The sequence below is a fragment of the Phoenix dactylifera genome, chromosome 16 (genome assembly GCF_009389715.1).
Source record: "Phoenix dactylifera cultivar Barhee BC4 chromosome 16, palm_55x_up_171113_PBpolish2nd_filt_p, whole genome shotgun sequence".
NCBI classification, from domain to species: Eukaryota; Viridiplantae; Streptophyta; class Magnoliopsida; order Arecales; family Arecaceae; genus Phoenix; species Phoenix dactylifera.
Genome location: NC_052407.1, coordinates 3,777,850 through 3,795,214, shown reverse-complemented (window position 1 = coordinate 3,795,214; position 17,365 = coordinate 3,777,850). Strand labels below are relative to the sequence as shown.

Here is a 17,365-nt window from a genome sequence, read left to right as displayed (position 1 = left end):
ATTTATCAAGCGCTCATCTCGGTGCTCTGCTACAGAAACAAGCAGCTGTGATCGGCGGCGTACACCATGTGGCCGTGCACGCCATGCAAGATATAATTTGTCCACGCATATAGTTCAAGATTATAATATATTAGGCACATAGCCAATAACATGTTCTATTAGATAAAATCCAAAAACACTAATAACAAGGTATATTTTCTCGTAGTCCAGCCACTGGGTTGGCCAAGATTATAATACTGGAAGAGAGTGAAATAGTGTAGGTATAAATGGGATCACTTCATCTCCAGCTGGCCTAACAACCAGAAAAAGGAAAAAACATTCTTTATTGATGAACAAGGCATTTTTATAGGTTTTCCCCTGACTTGCAAATCATGATAGCTTGATTAATCTCGTCATGATTACAGTTATTGTTTTCTTGAAACCATGAATCTATAATTCTTGGGAGAGAAGAATACGAAGTTAAAAACTGAAAATAGAGCACCTGAAACTGGAACATTCTTTATTAAATAAACAAGATGACTTCTCCCTGTCTAAATGATGATCATGATTATTAATACAGAGAGAACCATTCTGATTTAGTTCATCCCTTGTTGAGGCATTTATGTCCAGCTTTAGAAGTCCACCGACCTGATTACAAGATCTGCGTTCGTTTTTGTTTTCATTATGAGTTCTGCATTTGGATGGTCATTGTACTCCACCTGATCCAGAAAGAAGCACAGCATAAAAAAGATATGGTCAGTCAGAATAGATGTACAACATTTGACCTGATTCCGATCATAGACAGGAAACCGACATTAGGGCTTGAGCCAGAAAAAGGAAATAATAAGTCATTTTGACAAAAAATTTAAAGGCACAAATTTCTAAATGTTAAAAGTTATAAAACAGAAGAGATTAAAGTGAACTATAATGGAAATATCTCAATAAAATGGATAGCTTGAGAGCATTCACTTCTGCAGATCCTCAACTGCACTACCAGCAAGGCAAGATAGCATAGCTATATGTAGTGGCAGTGGGGAAAACAAAATGGCTGAATGAAGATTCTTTCCAAAGCATAGCCCTTTAAATATAGCCATTATTTTACTGTTTAAGAAGTTCGACGAAGGACTAGAAAAGAAAATACTCTTACCCGCCACTTCGCAACATGTGGCTCCTTGCCTGGCACAGTGATCAGAAGAATAAGACATTTATGGTCTTCAATATGAAACATAGCCTTGACAAATTGTTCAGAGTACCGACCTGTGTATATATGCCTTTTCAGAACTCGTTGCATGGCAGTATCAATGTCAACGTCAAGGAACCTAGAAAGGAAAAATGATCGCAGAAGTTAACCAAAAAATTTTGAACACAGTTTGGAATAACCAGATCCAGAATGAACACGAGCATCGGAAATTAATTAAATTGCAAATTAGTAGCCCACCGTCTGGGTAGTATATACAGTTTGTTCCTGCAACCATTCCACCACTGTTTTATCTAGAGACAGTTTGAACTGATTAATGCTCTGCCTTTTTGTCACTTGCCAGACACACTCTGTTTCTGTTTCTCGAAGACACTGTCTTGAGATTAAATAGTGGCAATGGGTGCGTGTTGAAAAAAAAATCTACTTAATAATGGGCACGTGTCAAAAAGGGAATCTACTTAAAAACTATGAAAAAAGAGGTTTCATGATAGCCTGTATCTAATCTTTAACACTCTTACAGGTTCAATTAAACAAAGCATAATGTGCATTAATCCATGCCAAATGCTCATAAAATGAGCTTACCACTTCTCATCAAACATAGAACAGACCTCCTTCCAAGCCCCTTCTTTCAGTAACAAGTAATTTCCCTCCACAATCACTATTTTGTGCCTGTCAAAAAATAAGAACGTACTGAGCATTTAAATCTGTAAAGAAGCATTTAGTTATATCGCTCTGGCCAGAGCAACCATGGTGTCGATCCTACCAAAAATATTATTTTACCCCATCATGTACTGTACTGTAAGCATAGCATTGTATAGTTTCTTTTTCTTTTCTTTCCTTCCCCATGCAGCATTTTTATGAATGCATTGGATGCATGCATAATTTTTTATTAGTTATGAGTAATTAAACAGGAAAAGATCTAAAGAAAAGTTCTATAAAACAAAGTAGAAAATAATTGAACTATCGAGTCCAGCAGAAAGTACAAATTTTATTTTAAAAATGTGCTGTAATATAAGTGAATGGTTTTGAAAAGATTAAAATATTTATTATAAGCAAATGTGCAAAATATGCAGTAAGAAGAAGGGGAAGTAACTAAAGCACAGCCCATTTTTCATATGCTTCTTTAACATTTTTTCCCTTATTCTGATGAGTGACAACGACATCAATATACCTACAAACAAATTATTAAAGAATATAGAAGTAAGGATCTACATCTAGTAGCAAGGAGCATATGTAAAATGATTCTTTTCTCTTACCTAATGGAACTAAAAAGCTAACTGTTCATCTTAGGATACGTACATCTGCTACATCTATAGGTACATAGGCCCAAGAAAAGGTGTGAGGCCTGCTAGTATGATCACAGTCATGTACAAATATATGAGCTGGTGAGTTGATTTTACATGTCGATGTCCTTTACTCTCAAACTCTAACTTATGCTTTGGTTTTGTAATTGCAATTAAAATCCAAAAGCTAGAATTTTTATTTTATATACTATAATGCTGACATATGACCAACAGTTATCAAGTATCTTTCAATCCTTCTGTGTTTACTCTCTGAAAATAAATGCCAATCCATCAGGTTATTTTAACCTCACCCCCTAGTCTTATGGATAATTTTTATGTGAGATGCTTGTCAGAACCTAATCGCTGCAAAAGGTAGAGTTGGACAATACGTAGCCTTGGACCTCAGTTCATTCATGGCTCGCAAACATTTTAAGTCCTAAACGTAGAATAGTTTAGTAACTTTACTCTGAACTAGGAACTTATATTCCAAAAACCATATATCCTTTGGCATTTTGTCCAGTTGTAGTGAACCCACCACGTTAAAACAAGTGCTATGCAAGGGTATAGGAATCAATGCCGGTACCCATGCCATCCACCTACTGCATGGCATATGCCAAAGAAAAAAAATAAAAAAAAAACACTTTCTAAACCCTTTTTTAACTAGACATAATAAAAAAGGATTTACTAGATGTGCCAACCCATGCTAGGTGCAGGTACTAGACTTGAACAGTAAATGCTGGCCAACACTTGGAACCATGGTATTTATGAATGTCATCTGTTGGAGGGCCCTGGGGTACAAGCAGTTGCAAGGGATTTCTCTGTAATCTTTTTTACTTCTGGTGGAGGCTGAATAACCGGAGTCATTGGTTCCTTATTTTTCTCAGGGTTTTCCTTTAATTTTTTTAGAATCTGGATGTCTCTTTCCATATTCTTTGGTATTTCATTTAATTTTTTCTCTAGCTGCAATAATTCTGTTCCTATGCAATGTAAGTATGCATTTGTATAATTTTGTGCTCTAATAAGAGTATTTAATTCTCTTATTGTAACATGTGAATGTTCCATCTTACTTAAGTTGGAATAAGCCATTGCTTCAGTTGATTGAAGTTTTAACATTTGTTGCGGAGGAAAAGGTGAATTTATTATTTCATCCTGTATAGTTGTCCATGTTTTCTGGAGAACCGCGATTTCTTGGTTTTTCTCATTTGCATAAAATTTTAAAAACCAAGGGGTAAAATATTCTATCTTTTGATAGTATCCTAATTCCTCATAATATTTATTTTTGTAATATACTAATTCTAATGGAGAAAATTTTCCCAAATACCATACTCTAAATAGTTTATTCCTTTCTGACTGAAACTCTTCATTGAGTTTTCTTCTTATATAACTCCCTTGGGTGTAATCCATTAAATATGAAAACTCATTTCTGATCGAGTAGGAGATTCCTTACTCTTATAGATTCCATAAGGAATACTATTCTTACTTATATTTATTTCTTCTACTACATTTGTTTCATCAATTTTTGTTTTAGAAGTTGAAGGTCTTGTATACCCATCAAAACTTCTACTTGACATTGATCTTCCTATCTCAGGAATTTTTACTACTTTTCTCTTGGAGTTATCAAACATGATCTCTACCGATCCATCTGTCATTTGTATGATTTGGTCTATATTTTCATTTATTACTGGTTGAGTTGGAATTACTTCTTCCAATGACCAGGATTCTGGAATACAAAAGAGCAGTATCTTCTGCGAGATTCTTGTAATAATCAGATATGTAGTTCAAACTTCCTAAAAATCTTTGAAGTTGTTTAACATCAATTATTTCATCTGAAAATTTAGATGCAAATTCAATGCTTCTTTCAATAGGAATTATCTTCCCTTGAGAAATATAGTGTCCTAAGAACCTTATCTTGGTTTGAAATAAGCTCATTTTCTTTTCGGATATAACTAATCCATTTTTATGGGCTACCATCTTAAAATGTTTAAGATGTTTGATGTGATCTTCAAATGTTTGAGAAAATATTAAGACATCATCTATATACACAATTATGTATGATATGTCATGGAAAATTTCATGCATAATTCTCTGAAATTCAGAGGGTGCATTTTTTAATCCAAAGGGCATTACGTTCCATTCATAATGACCAAATGGTACTGTAAAAGCAGTTTTGTATCTATCTGATTCTTTGATCTGAATTTGCCAATAGCCTGATTTTAGGTCAAATTTTGAAAAGATAGTTGCCTTATTTAATCTATCTAACAAATCTTTTTTATTTGGTAAGGGATACCTTATCCATTTTAGTACTTTATTCAAAGGTTTGTAATTAATTACTAACCTCGGATTTCCTCTTTCCTTTTCTGCATTTTTATTGACATAAAAAGCAGTACAACTCCAAGGAGAAGAAGATTTTCTTATTAGCCTTCTATTGAGAAGTGTTTCTATCTCTTTTTTGCATAGTTTGAGATATTCTTGATTCATTTGTGTTGGCCTAGCCTTAGTGGGAATATCTTGTTCCTTAAAGGATTCTTCATAAGGTAGACTGACCTGATGACTTTTTCTATTCCAAAAAGCATTAGGTAATTCATCGCAAATTTCATTTTTGAATTGCTTTTCTATCATTTTGATCCTATTTTGATTATAAGGATCTTTCAATTTTTCTTCTATATTATAAAGGTCCACTTCCTCCTTTAGAAAGTTTAATTGATTTTCCTTTTTCATAAGGATGTCCTTGATTTCATTTATCATTTTAGTGTGCGGGTCTGTTATAAATGGAAATATTAGCTTCTTTCCTTGGTTTTCTGCATAGATTCCAGTGTTATCTATTTTAGTGATTGGCATGATATCATTAAGGAAAGGAGTTCCTAGAATGATATCTTGTGTTAAGTTTTTTATTAAAATAAAAGATGTTTCAATACAAACATCTTGATTGCAAATGTGTGCTTTTGGTATTTTATATTTAATTGATAACTTATTTCCTCCAGCTGCAGTTAGTGTCTGTACTGTTTTTTGGAAATAAGTTGTTGGGATAAGTCCTTCTTGGATGCAGTTCATATCTGCACCACTATCTATTAATGCCTTAGCATTTTCTAATACAAAATCCTTATTGATTACTAAGTTTATCTTTATATACCATTTTTGGTATGTTATTTGATTCAATATGTTTAAGTATTCAGGAAGATCATTTGGTTCCTGAGTTTCTGGAAAAGATATCTGAGTCTCTTTTTTTGCATTTTCTAGGCTAGATATTCTAACATTGAATTCCTTATTTTCATGTTTTAACATAGATATTTCTATTTTTAATTGGTTTATCTCATATTTCAAGTCTTGTAAGGAAGCAGGTTTTTCTTTTATTCTAGAATGATTAAATCTATTCATTACTTCCTGAAATTGATATCCTTTATTGGGTAATATCAACTTTGATGATTCCCTGTTATTTGGGTTCTTCTCTATTAAAAATTCTAGTAGCTGTCTTTTGACATTATGATCAGTAACCTGATCTATGATCTTTAATATTTCCTCCTGACCATTTGTCAGTACATTTAATGATTTCATTCCCACCAAAGATTTCCAATAATCTTTGTTATATTGAACTATATTACATTGACATTCTTTTCCTGATCTTATTTGTTCTTCTGCTGATGAAGATATAACTTCATTGATCTCATCTTCCGATGAACTTGAATAGTTACTATCTTCTTCTGAAGATGAATTTATCATAAGTTTCATTAACTGATTTTTCAGATTTTCATCTACTTCTAAGGAATCAATTTTCCTTCTCATTGAACATCGATTAGCATAATGTCCAAATCTACCACACCTATAACATTGAGGATAGACTGCACAGCAGCAAAGCAGATCATAGAGAAAGATATAAAAAACTTGGTATCCAAGCAAATTTTTGCTGGATGGCAGGCACAATTGTCTGTTTTTGATTTTAATATTGAATATATTAAATCAAAAGAGAATTCTCTTCCAGATTTCTTAACACGTGAATTTTTACAGGGATGATTCCTCTCAGAGGAACATATGCTCGGGGAAGAAATTCTTCTCGAGGAATCAGGGGACGCAGTGCCAATGCACTTCCCATGAATACAGCTAATTTCCTGTTTCATAGACAGCCAGAAAGGGTACCACAAATGGTGGACCTAGCAACCTACTTGGGGCAACAAAAACAAAAGCAGGTTGAACAGCAAAATGCTGCAAGAGAAAATCTCTCTTCTTCATCATCATCAAAGCCAACAATGAAAGAGGTGCTTCAAGAAAGTACTATTGACACCTCATTCTTGCAAAATAATTGCGAGACCATTATAATGTACCTGGGTCCAAGTGACATTGAGCAAATGGAAGACCCATGGTGCATTCGTCAAAAATATTTTGACGAGCAAGGATATCCTTCAATGAACGACAAGGACAGACAGATAATGGAGAAATTATTGCTCCTTACTGAATCTGTGGAAATTAATCATAATTTCCAAAATAATAATATAACTAATTATATCAATTATAGTAAATGTACTATTTGTAGGATCATGCAGCCACAAGAATGGGGACTGGATCCCAACAGGCCAATCATGATAACCAAATATGGTTATGAAATCATGGCAACATACTGGGACTACGTCGAGGCTTTCACTAACCTATTTTTCTATGAAAATCCCAAGAGAAAACACTCTTGGTTTCTGCAGGTACATCCTGATGTTCTGACCAAACCCGTTCCGGGTTGGTTCAACAAATGGTGGACATTCTTCGGCCCTGACATAAGAATATTACCTAAAGAATTACTCAGTCTTTTTGAAGAATGGGTGGATACACATCCAGTCATTAATAAAATGACCGATGATCAGATTTGTACTGCTACCTGTCCTATGATGTATTTCATAGAGAACAAGATTCCATGGATCTGGAAATGGACCTTATCTACCGGATTTGACTCCAACAATATTCCAGTTTTAAAGAGAAATGCTCTCTACAAATGATGGGTAGGAATGCCCAACGACAAATTAGATGGTATAATAACTACCATCAAAGAGAATATTCAGGTCTATAAGGAGAAAAAAATATTTGGATCTCCTCAACAATCCAGTACCAATGATGATAACTTATTTATGTCCATGAAACATACATTAAGCAGGAGATATCCTAATATATCTGAAGAAGAGGTAAAGGCAAAATGCCTGGAAAGAATCAAGAGGGAATTTTTTGAGGCATTTGATGATAAATCCATGAAATCTGCCTCGTCCCAACAATCTTCATCAAATACTCCTGAGAATACAAATAATCCTTATGAATGTTTAGCAGGAGAAGCCCAAGATCCAAATGAAGATCTAGAAGTTCAGAATACCCCTACTCCAATGGAGGAAGTATGGCAAACAATTCTTACCAGAAGACCTGGACAAAAGGGAGCAGTAAAATCTGTCCCACAAACAGAGAAAGGAAAGACAGTGGTCACGACAAGCTCTGGATAGTACACCCGTGAAGAAATCACTTCACCGACACCTTTTGTGCATAGTGAACAAATGATGGGTTCACCGACAGCTTGATTCTGTCTTGTCACTTTTACTAGTGGTTTTGTAAATCTGTGTGCACCCCTAGTTTTGTAAATCTGTGTGCACCCCTGATTTTGTAAATCTGTGTGCACCCCTAGTTTTGTAAATCCGTGTGCACCCATGGTTTTGTAAGAATGGTTTCTGAGTTATTTCCTCTATAAAAGCCATCCTTGGGGTATGTCCAAGGCAGGCGAAAAAATATGGAATGAAGCACTTTTTCCTTAGATCTTCTGTGTTTTCATCCTCCTTCTCCCCGATTTACAACTGAGTTTATTTGGAAGTTCTCCCCGATTTGGTATCAGAGCCAAGTTTGACACATTCTCAGTTCATTAGCCCTCCCCGATTTGGTATCAGAGCCCCGAACCCAAGAGGGAGGCTACTGGTAGTACCTCGGGTCGGTAATCTGTAGGCAACTATCTATAGTAAGGGTAATAGGCCGAGACATAAGCGCCGGGGAAAAGTCTCGGTAAGCCAACCTTACTTAGGTAGGGAACTGAGCATAGCCAGAATGGCTGGCTAAGCTGTTGGTGGAAGGAGCATATGGAGGTATAATATTCAGACCCTAGAACTCTTTATCATATGCTTTTCCATAATTATTAGACTTTAGTTATTTTACATGTCTTATAATCTAGTCTCATGCTGGGTTAATATCATAGTTGAGTGATGGTCCGTAGGAAGGCCATTTGTACCCGTTGATGCCGGGATGGCGAGTTAGGGTGTTTAGGCCGCATCCGTGAGGGACTTATAGACCAAAACTCAGATATGGTATGAAACTTAGCAAGATTGATAAGATTTAGAAGACAAAGTCCTGTGATAGGATAAATAATGCAAAGTCTAATGATTATAGAAGAAAGCATAAGATAAAGAGATCTAAGATCAATAATATTATATATCCATATCTCCTATCTGCCATTCTGCTAAAATTATTTATCTTACTATAGATAGTTGCCTACAGATTACCGACCCGAGGTACTACCAGTAGCCTCCCTCTTGGGTTCGGGGCTAATGAACTGAGAATGTGCCAAACTTGGCTCTGATACCAAATCGGGGAGGAGGATGAAAACACAGAAGATCTAAGGAAAAAGTGCTTCATTCCATATTTTTTCGCCTCCCTTGGACATACCCCAAGGATGGCTTTTATAGAGGAAATAACTCAGAAACCATTCTTACAAAACCATGGGTGCACACGGATTTACAAAACTAGGGGTGCACACAGATTTACAAAACCAGGGGTGCACACAGATTTACAAAAATAGGGGTGCACACAGATTTACAAAACCACTAGTAAAAGTGACAAGACAGAATCAAGCTGTCGGTGAACCCATCATTTGTTCACTATGCACAAAAGGTGTCGGTGAAGTGATTTCTTCACGGGTGTACTATCCAGAGCTTGTCGTGACCACTGTCTTTCCTTTCTCTGTTTGTGGGACAGATTTTACTGCTCCCTTTTGTCCAGGTCTTCTGGTAAGAATTGTTTGCCATACTTCCTCCATTGGAGTAGGGGTATTCTGAACTTCTAGATCTTCATTTGGATCTTGGGCTTCTCCTGCTAAACATTCATAAGGATTATTTGTATTCTCAGGAGTATTTGATGAAGATTGTTGGGACGAGGCAGATTTCATGGATTTATCATCAAATGCCTCAAAAAATTCCCTCTTGATTCTTTCCAGGCATTTTGCCTTTACCTCTTCTTCAGATATATTAGGATATCTCCTGCTTAATGTATGTTTCATGGACATAAATAAGTTATCATCATTGGTACTGGATTGTTGAGGAGATCCAAATATTTTTTTCTCCTTATAGACCTGAATATTCTCTTTGATGGTAGTTATTATACCATCTAATTTGTCGTTGGGCATTCCTACCCACCATTTGTAGAGAGCATTTCTCTTTAAAACTGGAATATTGTTGGAGTCAAATCCGGTAGATAAGGTCCATTTCCAGATCCATGGAATCTTGTTCTCTATGAAATACATCATAGGACAGGTAGCAGTACAAATCTGATCATTGGTCATTTTATTAATGACTGGATGTGTATCCACCCATTCTTCAAAAAGACTGAGTAATTCTTTAGGTAATATTCTTATGTCAGGGCCGAAGAATGTCCACCATTTGTTGAACCAACCCGGAACGGGTTTGGCCAGAACATCAGGATGTACCTGCAGAAACCAAGAGTGTTTTCTCTTGGGATTTTCATAGAAAAATAGGTTAGTGAAAGCCTCGACGTAGTCCCAGTATGTTGCCATGATTTCATAACCATATTTGGTTATCATGATTGGCCTGTTGGGATCCAGTCCCCATTCTTGTGGCTGCATGATCCTGCAAATAGTACATTTACTATAATTGATATAATTAGTTATATTATTATTATGGAAATTATGATTAATTTCCACAGATTCAGTAAGGAGCAATAATTTCTCCATTATCTGTCTGTCCTTGTCGTTCATTGAAGGATATCCTTGCTCGTCAAAATATTTTTGACGAATGCACCATGGGTCTTCCATTTGCTCAATGTCACTTGGACCCAGGTACATTATAATGGTCTCGCAATTATTTTGCAAGAATGAGGTGTCAATAGTACTTTCTTGAAGCACCTCTTTCATTGTTGGCTTTGATGATGATGAAGAAGAGAGATTTTCTCTTGCAGCATTTTGCTGTTCAACCTGCTTTTGTTTTTGTTGCCCCAAGTAGGTTGCTAGGTCCACCATTTGTGGTACCCTTTCTGGCTGTCTATGAAACAGGAAATTAGCTGTATTCATGGAAAGTGCATTGGCACTGCGTCCCCTGATTCCTCGAGAAGAATTTCTTCCCCGAGCATATGTTCCTCTGAGAGGAATCATCCCTGTAAAAATTCACGTGTTAAGAAATCTGGAAGAGAATTCTCTTTTGATTTAATATATTCAATATTAAAATCAAAAACAGACAATTGTGCCTGCCATCCAGCAAAAATTTGCTTGGATACCAAATTTTTTATATCTTTCTCTATGATCTGCTTTGCTGCTGTGCAGTCTATCCTCAATGTTATAGGTGTGGTAGATTTGGACATTATGCTAATCGATGTTCAATGAGAAGGAAAATTGATTCCTTAGAAGTAGATGAAAATCTGAAAAATCAGTTAATGAAACTTATGATAAATTCATCTTCAGAAGAAGATAGTAACTATTCAAGTTCATCGGAAGATGAGATCAATGAAGTTATATCTTCATCAGCAGAAGAACAAATAAGATCAGGAAAAGAATGTCAATGTAATATAGTTCAATATAACAAAGATTATTGGAAATCTTTGGTGGGAATGAAATCATTAAATGTACTGACAAATAGTCAGGAGGAAATATTAAAGATCATAGATCAGGTTACTGATCATAATGTCAAAAGACAGCTACTAGAATTTTTAATAGAGAAGAACCCAAATAACAGGGAATCATCAAAGTTGATATTACCCAATAAAGGATATCAATTTCAGGAAGTAATGAATAGATTTAATCATTCTAGAATAAAAGAAATACCTGCTTCCTTACAAGACTTGAAATATGAGATAAACCAATTAAAAATAGAAATATCTATGTTAAAACATGAAAATAAGGAATTCAATGTTAGAATATCTAGCCTAGAAAATGCAAAAAAAGAGACTCAGATATCTTTTCCAGAAACTCAGGAACCAAATGATCTTCCTGAATACTTAAACATATTGAATCAAATAACATACCAAAAATGGTATATAAAGATAAACTTAGTAATCAATAAGGATTTTGTATTAGAAAATGCTAAGGCATTAATAGATAGTGGTGCAGATATGAACTGCATCCAAGAAGGACTTATCCCAACAACTTATTTCCAAAAAACAGTACAGACACTAACTGCAGCTGGAGGAAATAAGTTATCAATTAAATATAAAATACCAAAAGCACACATTTGCAATCAAGATGTTTGTATTGAAACATCTTTTATTTTAATAAAAAACTTAACACAAGATATCATTCTAGGAACTCCTTTCCTTAATGATATCATGCCAATCACTAAAATAGATAACACTGGAATCTATGCAGAAAACCAAGGAAAGAAGCTAATATTTCCATTTATAACAGACCCGCACACTAAAATGATAAATGAAATCAAGGACATCCTTATGAAAAAGGAAAATCAATTAAACTTTCTAAAGGAGGAAGTGGACCTTTATAATATAGAAGAAAAATTGAAAGATCCTTATAATCAAAATAGGATCAAAATGATAGAAAAGCAATTCAAAAATGAAATTTGCAATGAATTACCTAATGCTTTTTGGAATAGAAAAAGTCATCAGGTCAGTCTACCTTATGAAGAATCCTTTAAGGAACAAGATATTCCCACTAAGGCTAGGCCAACACAAATGAATCAAGAATATCTCAAACTATGCAAAAAAGAGATAGAAACACTTCTCAATAGAAGGCTAATAAGAAAATCTTCTTCTCCTTGGAGTTGTACTGCTTTTTATGTCAATAAAAATGCAGAAAAGGAAAGAGGAAATCCGAGGTTAGTAATTAATTACAAACCTTTGAATAAAGTACTAAAATGGATAAGGTATCCCTTACCAAATAAAAAAGATTTGTTAGATAGATTAAATAAGGCAACTATCTTTTCAAAATTTGACCTAAAATCAGGCTATTGGCAAATTCAGATCAAAGAATCAGATAGATACAAAACTGCTTTTACAGTACCATTTGGTCATTATGAATGGAACGTAATGCCCTTTGGATTAAAAAATGCACCCTCTGAATTTCAGAGAATTATGCATGAAATTTTCCATGACATATCATACATAATTGTGTATATAGATGATGTCTTAATATTTTCTCAAACATTTGAAGATCACATCAAACATCTTAAACATTTTAAGATGGTAGCCCATAAAAATGGATTAGTTATATCCGAAAAGAAAATGAGCTTATTTCAAACCAAGATAAGGTTCTTAGGACACTATATTTCTCAAGGGAAGATAATTCCTATTGAAAGAAGCATTGAATTTGCATCTAAATTTCCAGATGAAATAATTGATGTTAAACAACTTCAAAGATTTTTAGGAAGTTTGAACTACATATCTGATTATTACAAGAATCTCGCAGAAGATACTGCTCTTTTGTATAAAAGGCTTAACAAAAGACCGGTTCCTTGGAGTGATTTGCATACCGAACAAGTAAGAAAAATCAAGTCAAAGGTAAAAAGTTTACCTTGCTTAGCACTAGCTAATCCTAATTGGTTTAAAATTGTCGAAACTGATGCATCTGATATCGGATATGGAGGAATCTTAAAGCAATTAGATCCTAATAATGGCAAAGAAATCCTTGTCAGGTTTGTCTCTGGAAAATGGAATCCTACTCAAAGTAAGTATTCTACTATTAAGAAAGAGATGCTTTCCATAGTTAAATGTATTTTAAAATTTCAGAGCGATCTGCTAAATCAACAATTTTTGTTGAGGATAGACTGCACAGCAGCAAAGCAGATCATAGAGAAAGATATAAAAAATTTGGTATCCAAGCAAATTTTTGCTGGATGGCAGGCACAATTGTCTGTTTTTGATTTTAATATTGAATATATTAAATCAAAAGAGAATTCTCTTCCAGATTTCTTAACACGTGAATTTTTACAGGGATGATTCCTCTCAGAGGAACATATGCTCGGGGAAGAAATTCTTCTCGAGGAATCAGGGGACGCAGTGCCAATGCACTTCCCATGAATACAGCTAATTTCCTGTTTCATAGACAGCCAGAAAGGGTACCACAAATGGTGGACCTGGCAACCTACTTGGGGCAACAAAAACAAAAGCAGGTTGAACAGCAAAATGCTGCAAGAGAAAATCTCTCTTCTTCATCATCATCAAAGCCAACAATGAAAGAGGTGCTTCAAGAAAGTACTATTGACACCTCATTCTTGCAAAATAATTGCGAGACCATTATAATGTACCTGGGTCCAAGTGACATTGAGCAAATGGAAGATCCATGGTGCATTCGTCAAAAATATTTTGACGAGCAAGGATATCCTTCAATGAACGACAAGGACAGACAGATAATGGAGAAATTATTGCTCCTTACTGAATCTGTGGAAATTAATCATAATTTCCATAATAATAATATAACTAATTATATCAATTATAGTAAATGTACTATTTGCAGGATCATGCAGCCACAAGAATGGGGACTGGATCCCAACAGGCCAATCATGATAACCAAATATGGTTATGAAATCATGGCAACATACTGGGACTACGTCGAGGCTTTCACTAACCTATTTTTCTATGAAAATGCCAAGAAAAAACACTCTTGGTTTCTGCAGGTACATCCTGATGTTCTGACCAAACCCGTTCCGGGTTGGTTCAACAAATGGTGGACATTCTTCGGCCCTGACATAAGAATATTACCTAAAGAATTACTCAGTCTTTTTGAAGAATGGGTGGATACACATCCAGTCATTAATAAAATGACCGATGATCAGATTTGTACTGCTACCTGTCCTATGATGTATTTCATAGAGAACAAGATTCCATGGATCTGGAAATGGACCTTATCTACCGGATTTGACTCCAACAATATTCCAGTTTTAAAGAGAAATGCTCTCTACAAATGGTGGGTAGGAATGCCCAACGACAAATTAGATGGTATAATAACTACCATCAAAGAGAATATTCAGGTCTATAAGGAGAAAAAAATATTTGGATCTCCTCAACAATCCAGTACCAATGATGATAACTTATTTATGTCCATGAAACATACATTAAGCAGGAGATATCCTAATATATCTGAAGAAGAGGTAAAGGCAAAATGCCTGGAAAGAATCAAGAGGGAATTTTTTGAGGCATTTGATGATAAATCCATGAAATCTGCCTCGTCCCAACAATCTTCATCAAATACTCCTGAGAATACAAATAATCCTTATGAATGTTTAGCAGGAGAAGCCCAAGATCCAAATGAAGATCTAGAAGTTCAGAATACCCCTACTCCAATGGAGGAAGTATGGCAAACAATTCTTACCAGAAGACCTGGACAAAAGGGAGCAGTAAAATCTGTCCCACAAACAGAGAAAGGAAAGACAGTGGTCACGACAAGCTCTGGATAGTACACCCGTGAAGAAATCACTTCACCGACACCTTTTGTGCATAGTGAACAAATGATGGGTTCACCGACAGCTTGATTCTGTCTTGTCACTTTTACTAGTGGTTTTGTAAATCTGTGTGCACCCCTAGTTTTGTAAATCTGTGTGCACCCCTGGTTTTGTAAATCTGTGTGCACCCCTAGTTTTGTAAATCCGTGTGCACCCATGGTTTTGTAAGAATGGTTTCTGAGTTATTTCCTCTATAAAAGCCATCCTTGGGGTATGTCCAAGGCAGGCGAAAAAATATGGAATGAAGCACTTTTTCCTTAGATCTTCTGTGTTTTCATCCTCCTTCTCCCCGATTTACAACTGAGTTTATTTGGAAGTTCTCCCCGATTTGGTATCAGAGCCAAGTTTGGCACATTCTCAGTTCATTAGCCCTCCCCGATTTGGTATCAGAGCCCCGAACCCAAGAGGGAGGCTACTGGTAGCACCTCGGGTCGGTAATCTGTAGGCAACTATCTATAGTAAGGGTAATAGGCCGAGACATAAGCGCCGGGGAAAAGTCTCGGTAAGCCAACCTTACTTAGGTAGGGAACTGAGCATAGCCAGAATGGCTGGCTAAGCTGTTGGTGGAAGGAGCATATGGAGGTATAATATTCAGACCCTAGAACTCTTTATCATATGCTTTTCCATAATTATTAGACTTTAGTTATTTTACATGTCTTATAATCTAGTCTCATGCTGGGTTAATATCATAGTTGAGTGATGGTCCGTAGGAAGGCCATTTGTACCCGTTGATGCCGGGATGGCGAGTTAGGGTGTTTAGGCCGCATCCGTGAGGGACTTATAGACCAAAACTCAGATATGGTATGAAACTTAGCAAGATTGATAAGATTTAGAAGACAAAGTCCTGTGATAGGATAAATAATTCAAAGTCTAATGATTATAGAAGAAAGCATAAGATAAAGAGATCTAAGATCAATAATATTATATATCCATATCTCCTATCTGCCATTCTGCTAAAATTATTTATCTTACTATAGATAGTTGCCTACAGATTACCGACCCGAGGTACTACCAGTAGCCTCCCTCTTGGGTTCGGGGCTAATGAACTGAGAATGTGCCAAACTTGGCTCTGATACCAAATCGGGGAGGAGGATGAAAACACAGAAGATCTAAGGAAAAAGTGCTTCATTCCATATTTTTTCGCCTCCCTTGGACATACCCCAAGGATGGCTTTTATAGAGGAAATAACTCAGAAACCATTCTTACAAAACCATGGGTGCACACGGATTTACAAAACTAGGGGTGCACACAGATTTACAAAACCAGGGGTGCACACAGATTTACAAAAATAGGGGTGCACACAGATTTACAAAACCACTAGTAAAAGTGACAAGACAGAATCAAGCTGTCGGTGAACCCATCATTTGTTCACTATGCACAAAAGGTGTCGGTGAAGTGATTTCTTCACGGGTGTACTATCCAGAGCTTGTCGTGACCACTGTCTTTCCTTTCTCTGTTTGTGGGACAGATTTTACTGCTCCCTTTTGTCCAGGTCTTCTGGTAAGAATTGTTTGCCATACTTCCTCCATTGGAGTAGGGGTATTCTGAACTTCTAGATCTTCATTTGGATCTTGGGCTTCTCCTGCTAAACATTCATAAGGATTATTTGTATTCTCAGGAGTATTTGATGAAGATTGTTGGGACGAGGCAGATTTCATGGATTTATCATCAAATGCCTCAAAAAATTCCCTCTTGATTCTTTCCAGGCATTTTGCCTTTACCTCTTCTTCAGATATATTAGGATATCTCCTGCTTAATGTATGTTTCATGGACATAAATAAGTTATCATCATTGGTACTGGATTGTTGAGGAGATCCAAATATTTTTTTCTCCTTATAGACCTGAATATTCTCTTTGATGGTAGTTATTATACCATCTAATTTGTCGTTGGGCATTCCTACCCACCATTTGTAGAGAGCATTTCTCTTTAAAACTGGAATATTGTTGGAGTCAAATCCGGTAGATAAGGTCCATTTCCAGATCCATGGAATCTTGTTCTCTATGAAATACATCATAGGACAGGTAGCAGTACAAATCTGATCATTGGTCATTTTATTAATGACTGGATGTGTATCCACCCATTCTTCAAAAAGACTGAGTAATTCTTTAGGTAATATTCTTATGTCAGGGTCGAAGAATGTCCACCATTTGTTGAACCAACCCGGAACGGGTTTGGCCAGAACATCAGGATGTACCTGCAGAAACCAAGAGTGTTTTCTCTTGGCATT

At 35.8% G+C, this 17,365-nt stretch overlaps 1 protein-coding gene across 6 annotated transcripts in view; it reads right to left on the bottom strand.

The window, feature by feature from the left end:
• Window positions 1–306: 306 nt before the first annotated feature.
• Window positions 307–17,365, bottom strand: part of LOC103705979 (putative uridine kinase C227.14) — a 38,500-nt gene continuing 21,441 nt past the window's right edge. For 3 of the 6 annotated variants that reach the window (XM_008789905.4, XM_017842506.3, XM_008789908.4), the window contains 3 exons: window positions 1,760–1,846; window positions 1,127–1,298; window positions 307–698 (listed from right to left, as the gene is read on the bottom strand). In XM_008789905.4, the coding sequence (XP_008788127.1) occupies window positions 612–698; window positions 1,127–1,298; window positions 1,760–1,846 (346 nt within the window). In that variant the 3' untranslated portion in view covers window positions 307–611. Of the gene's footprint in view, window positions 699–1,126; window positions 1,299–1,417; window positions 1,550–1,759; window positions 1,847–17,365 lie in introns of all 6 variants that reach the window. The other 3 variants (XR_003385460.2, XR_003385461.2, XM_008789906.4) reach the window with 3 other exon arrangements.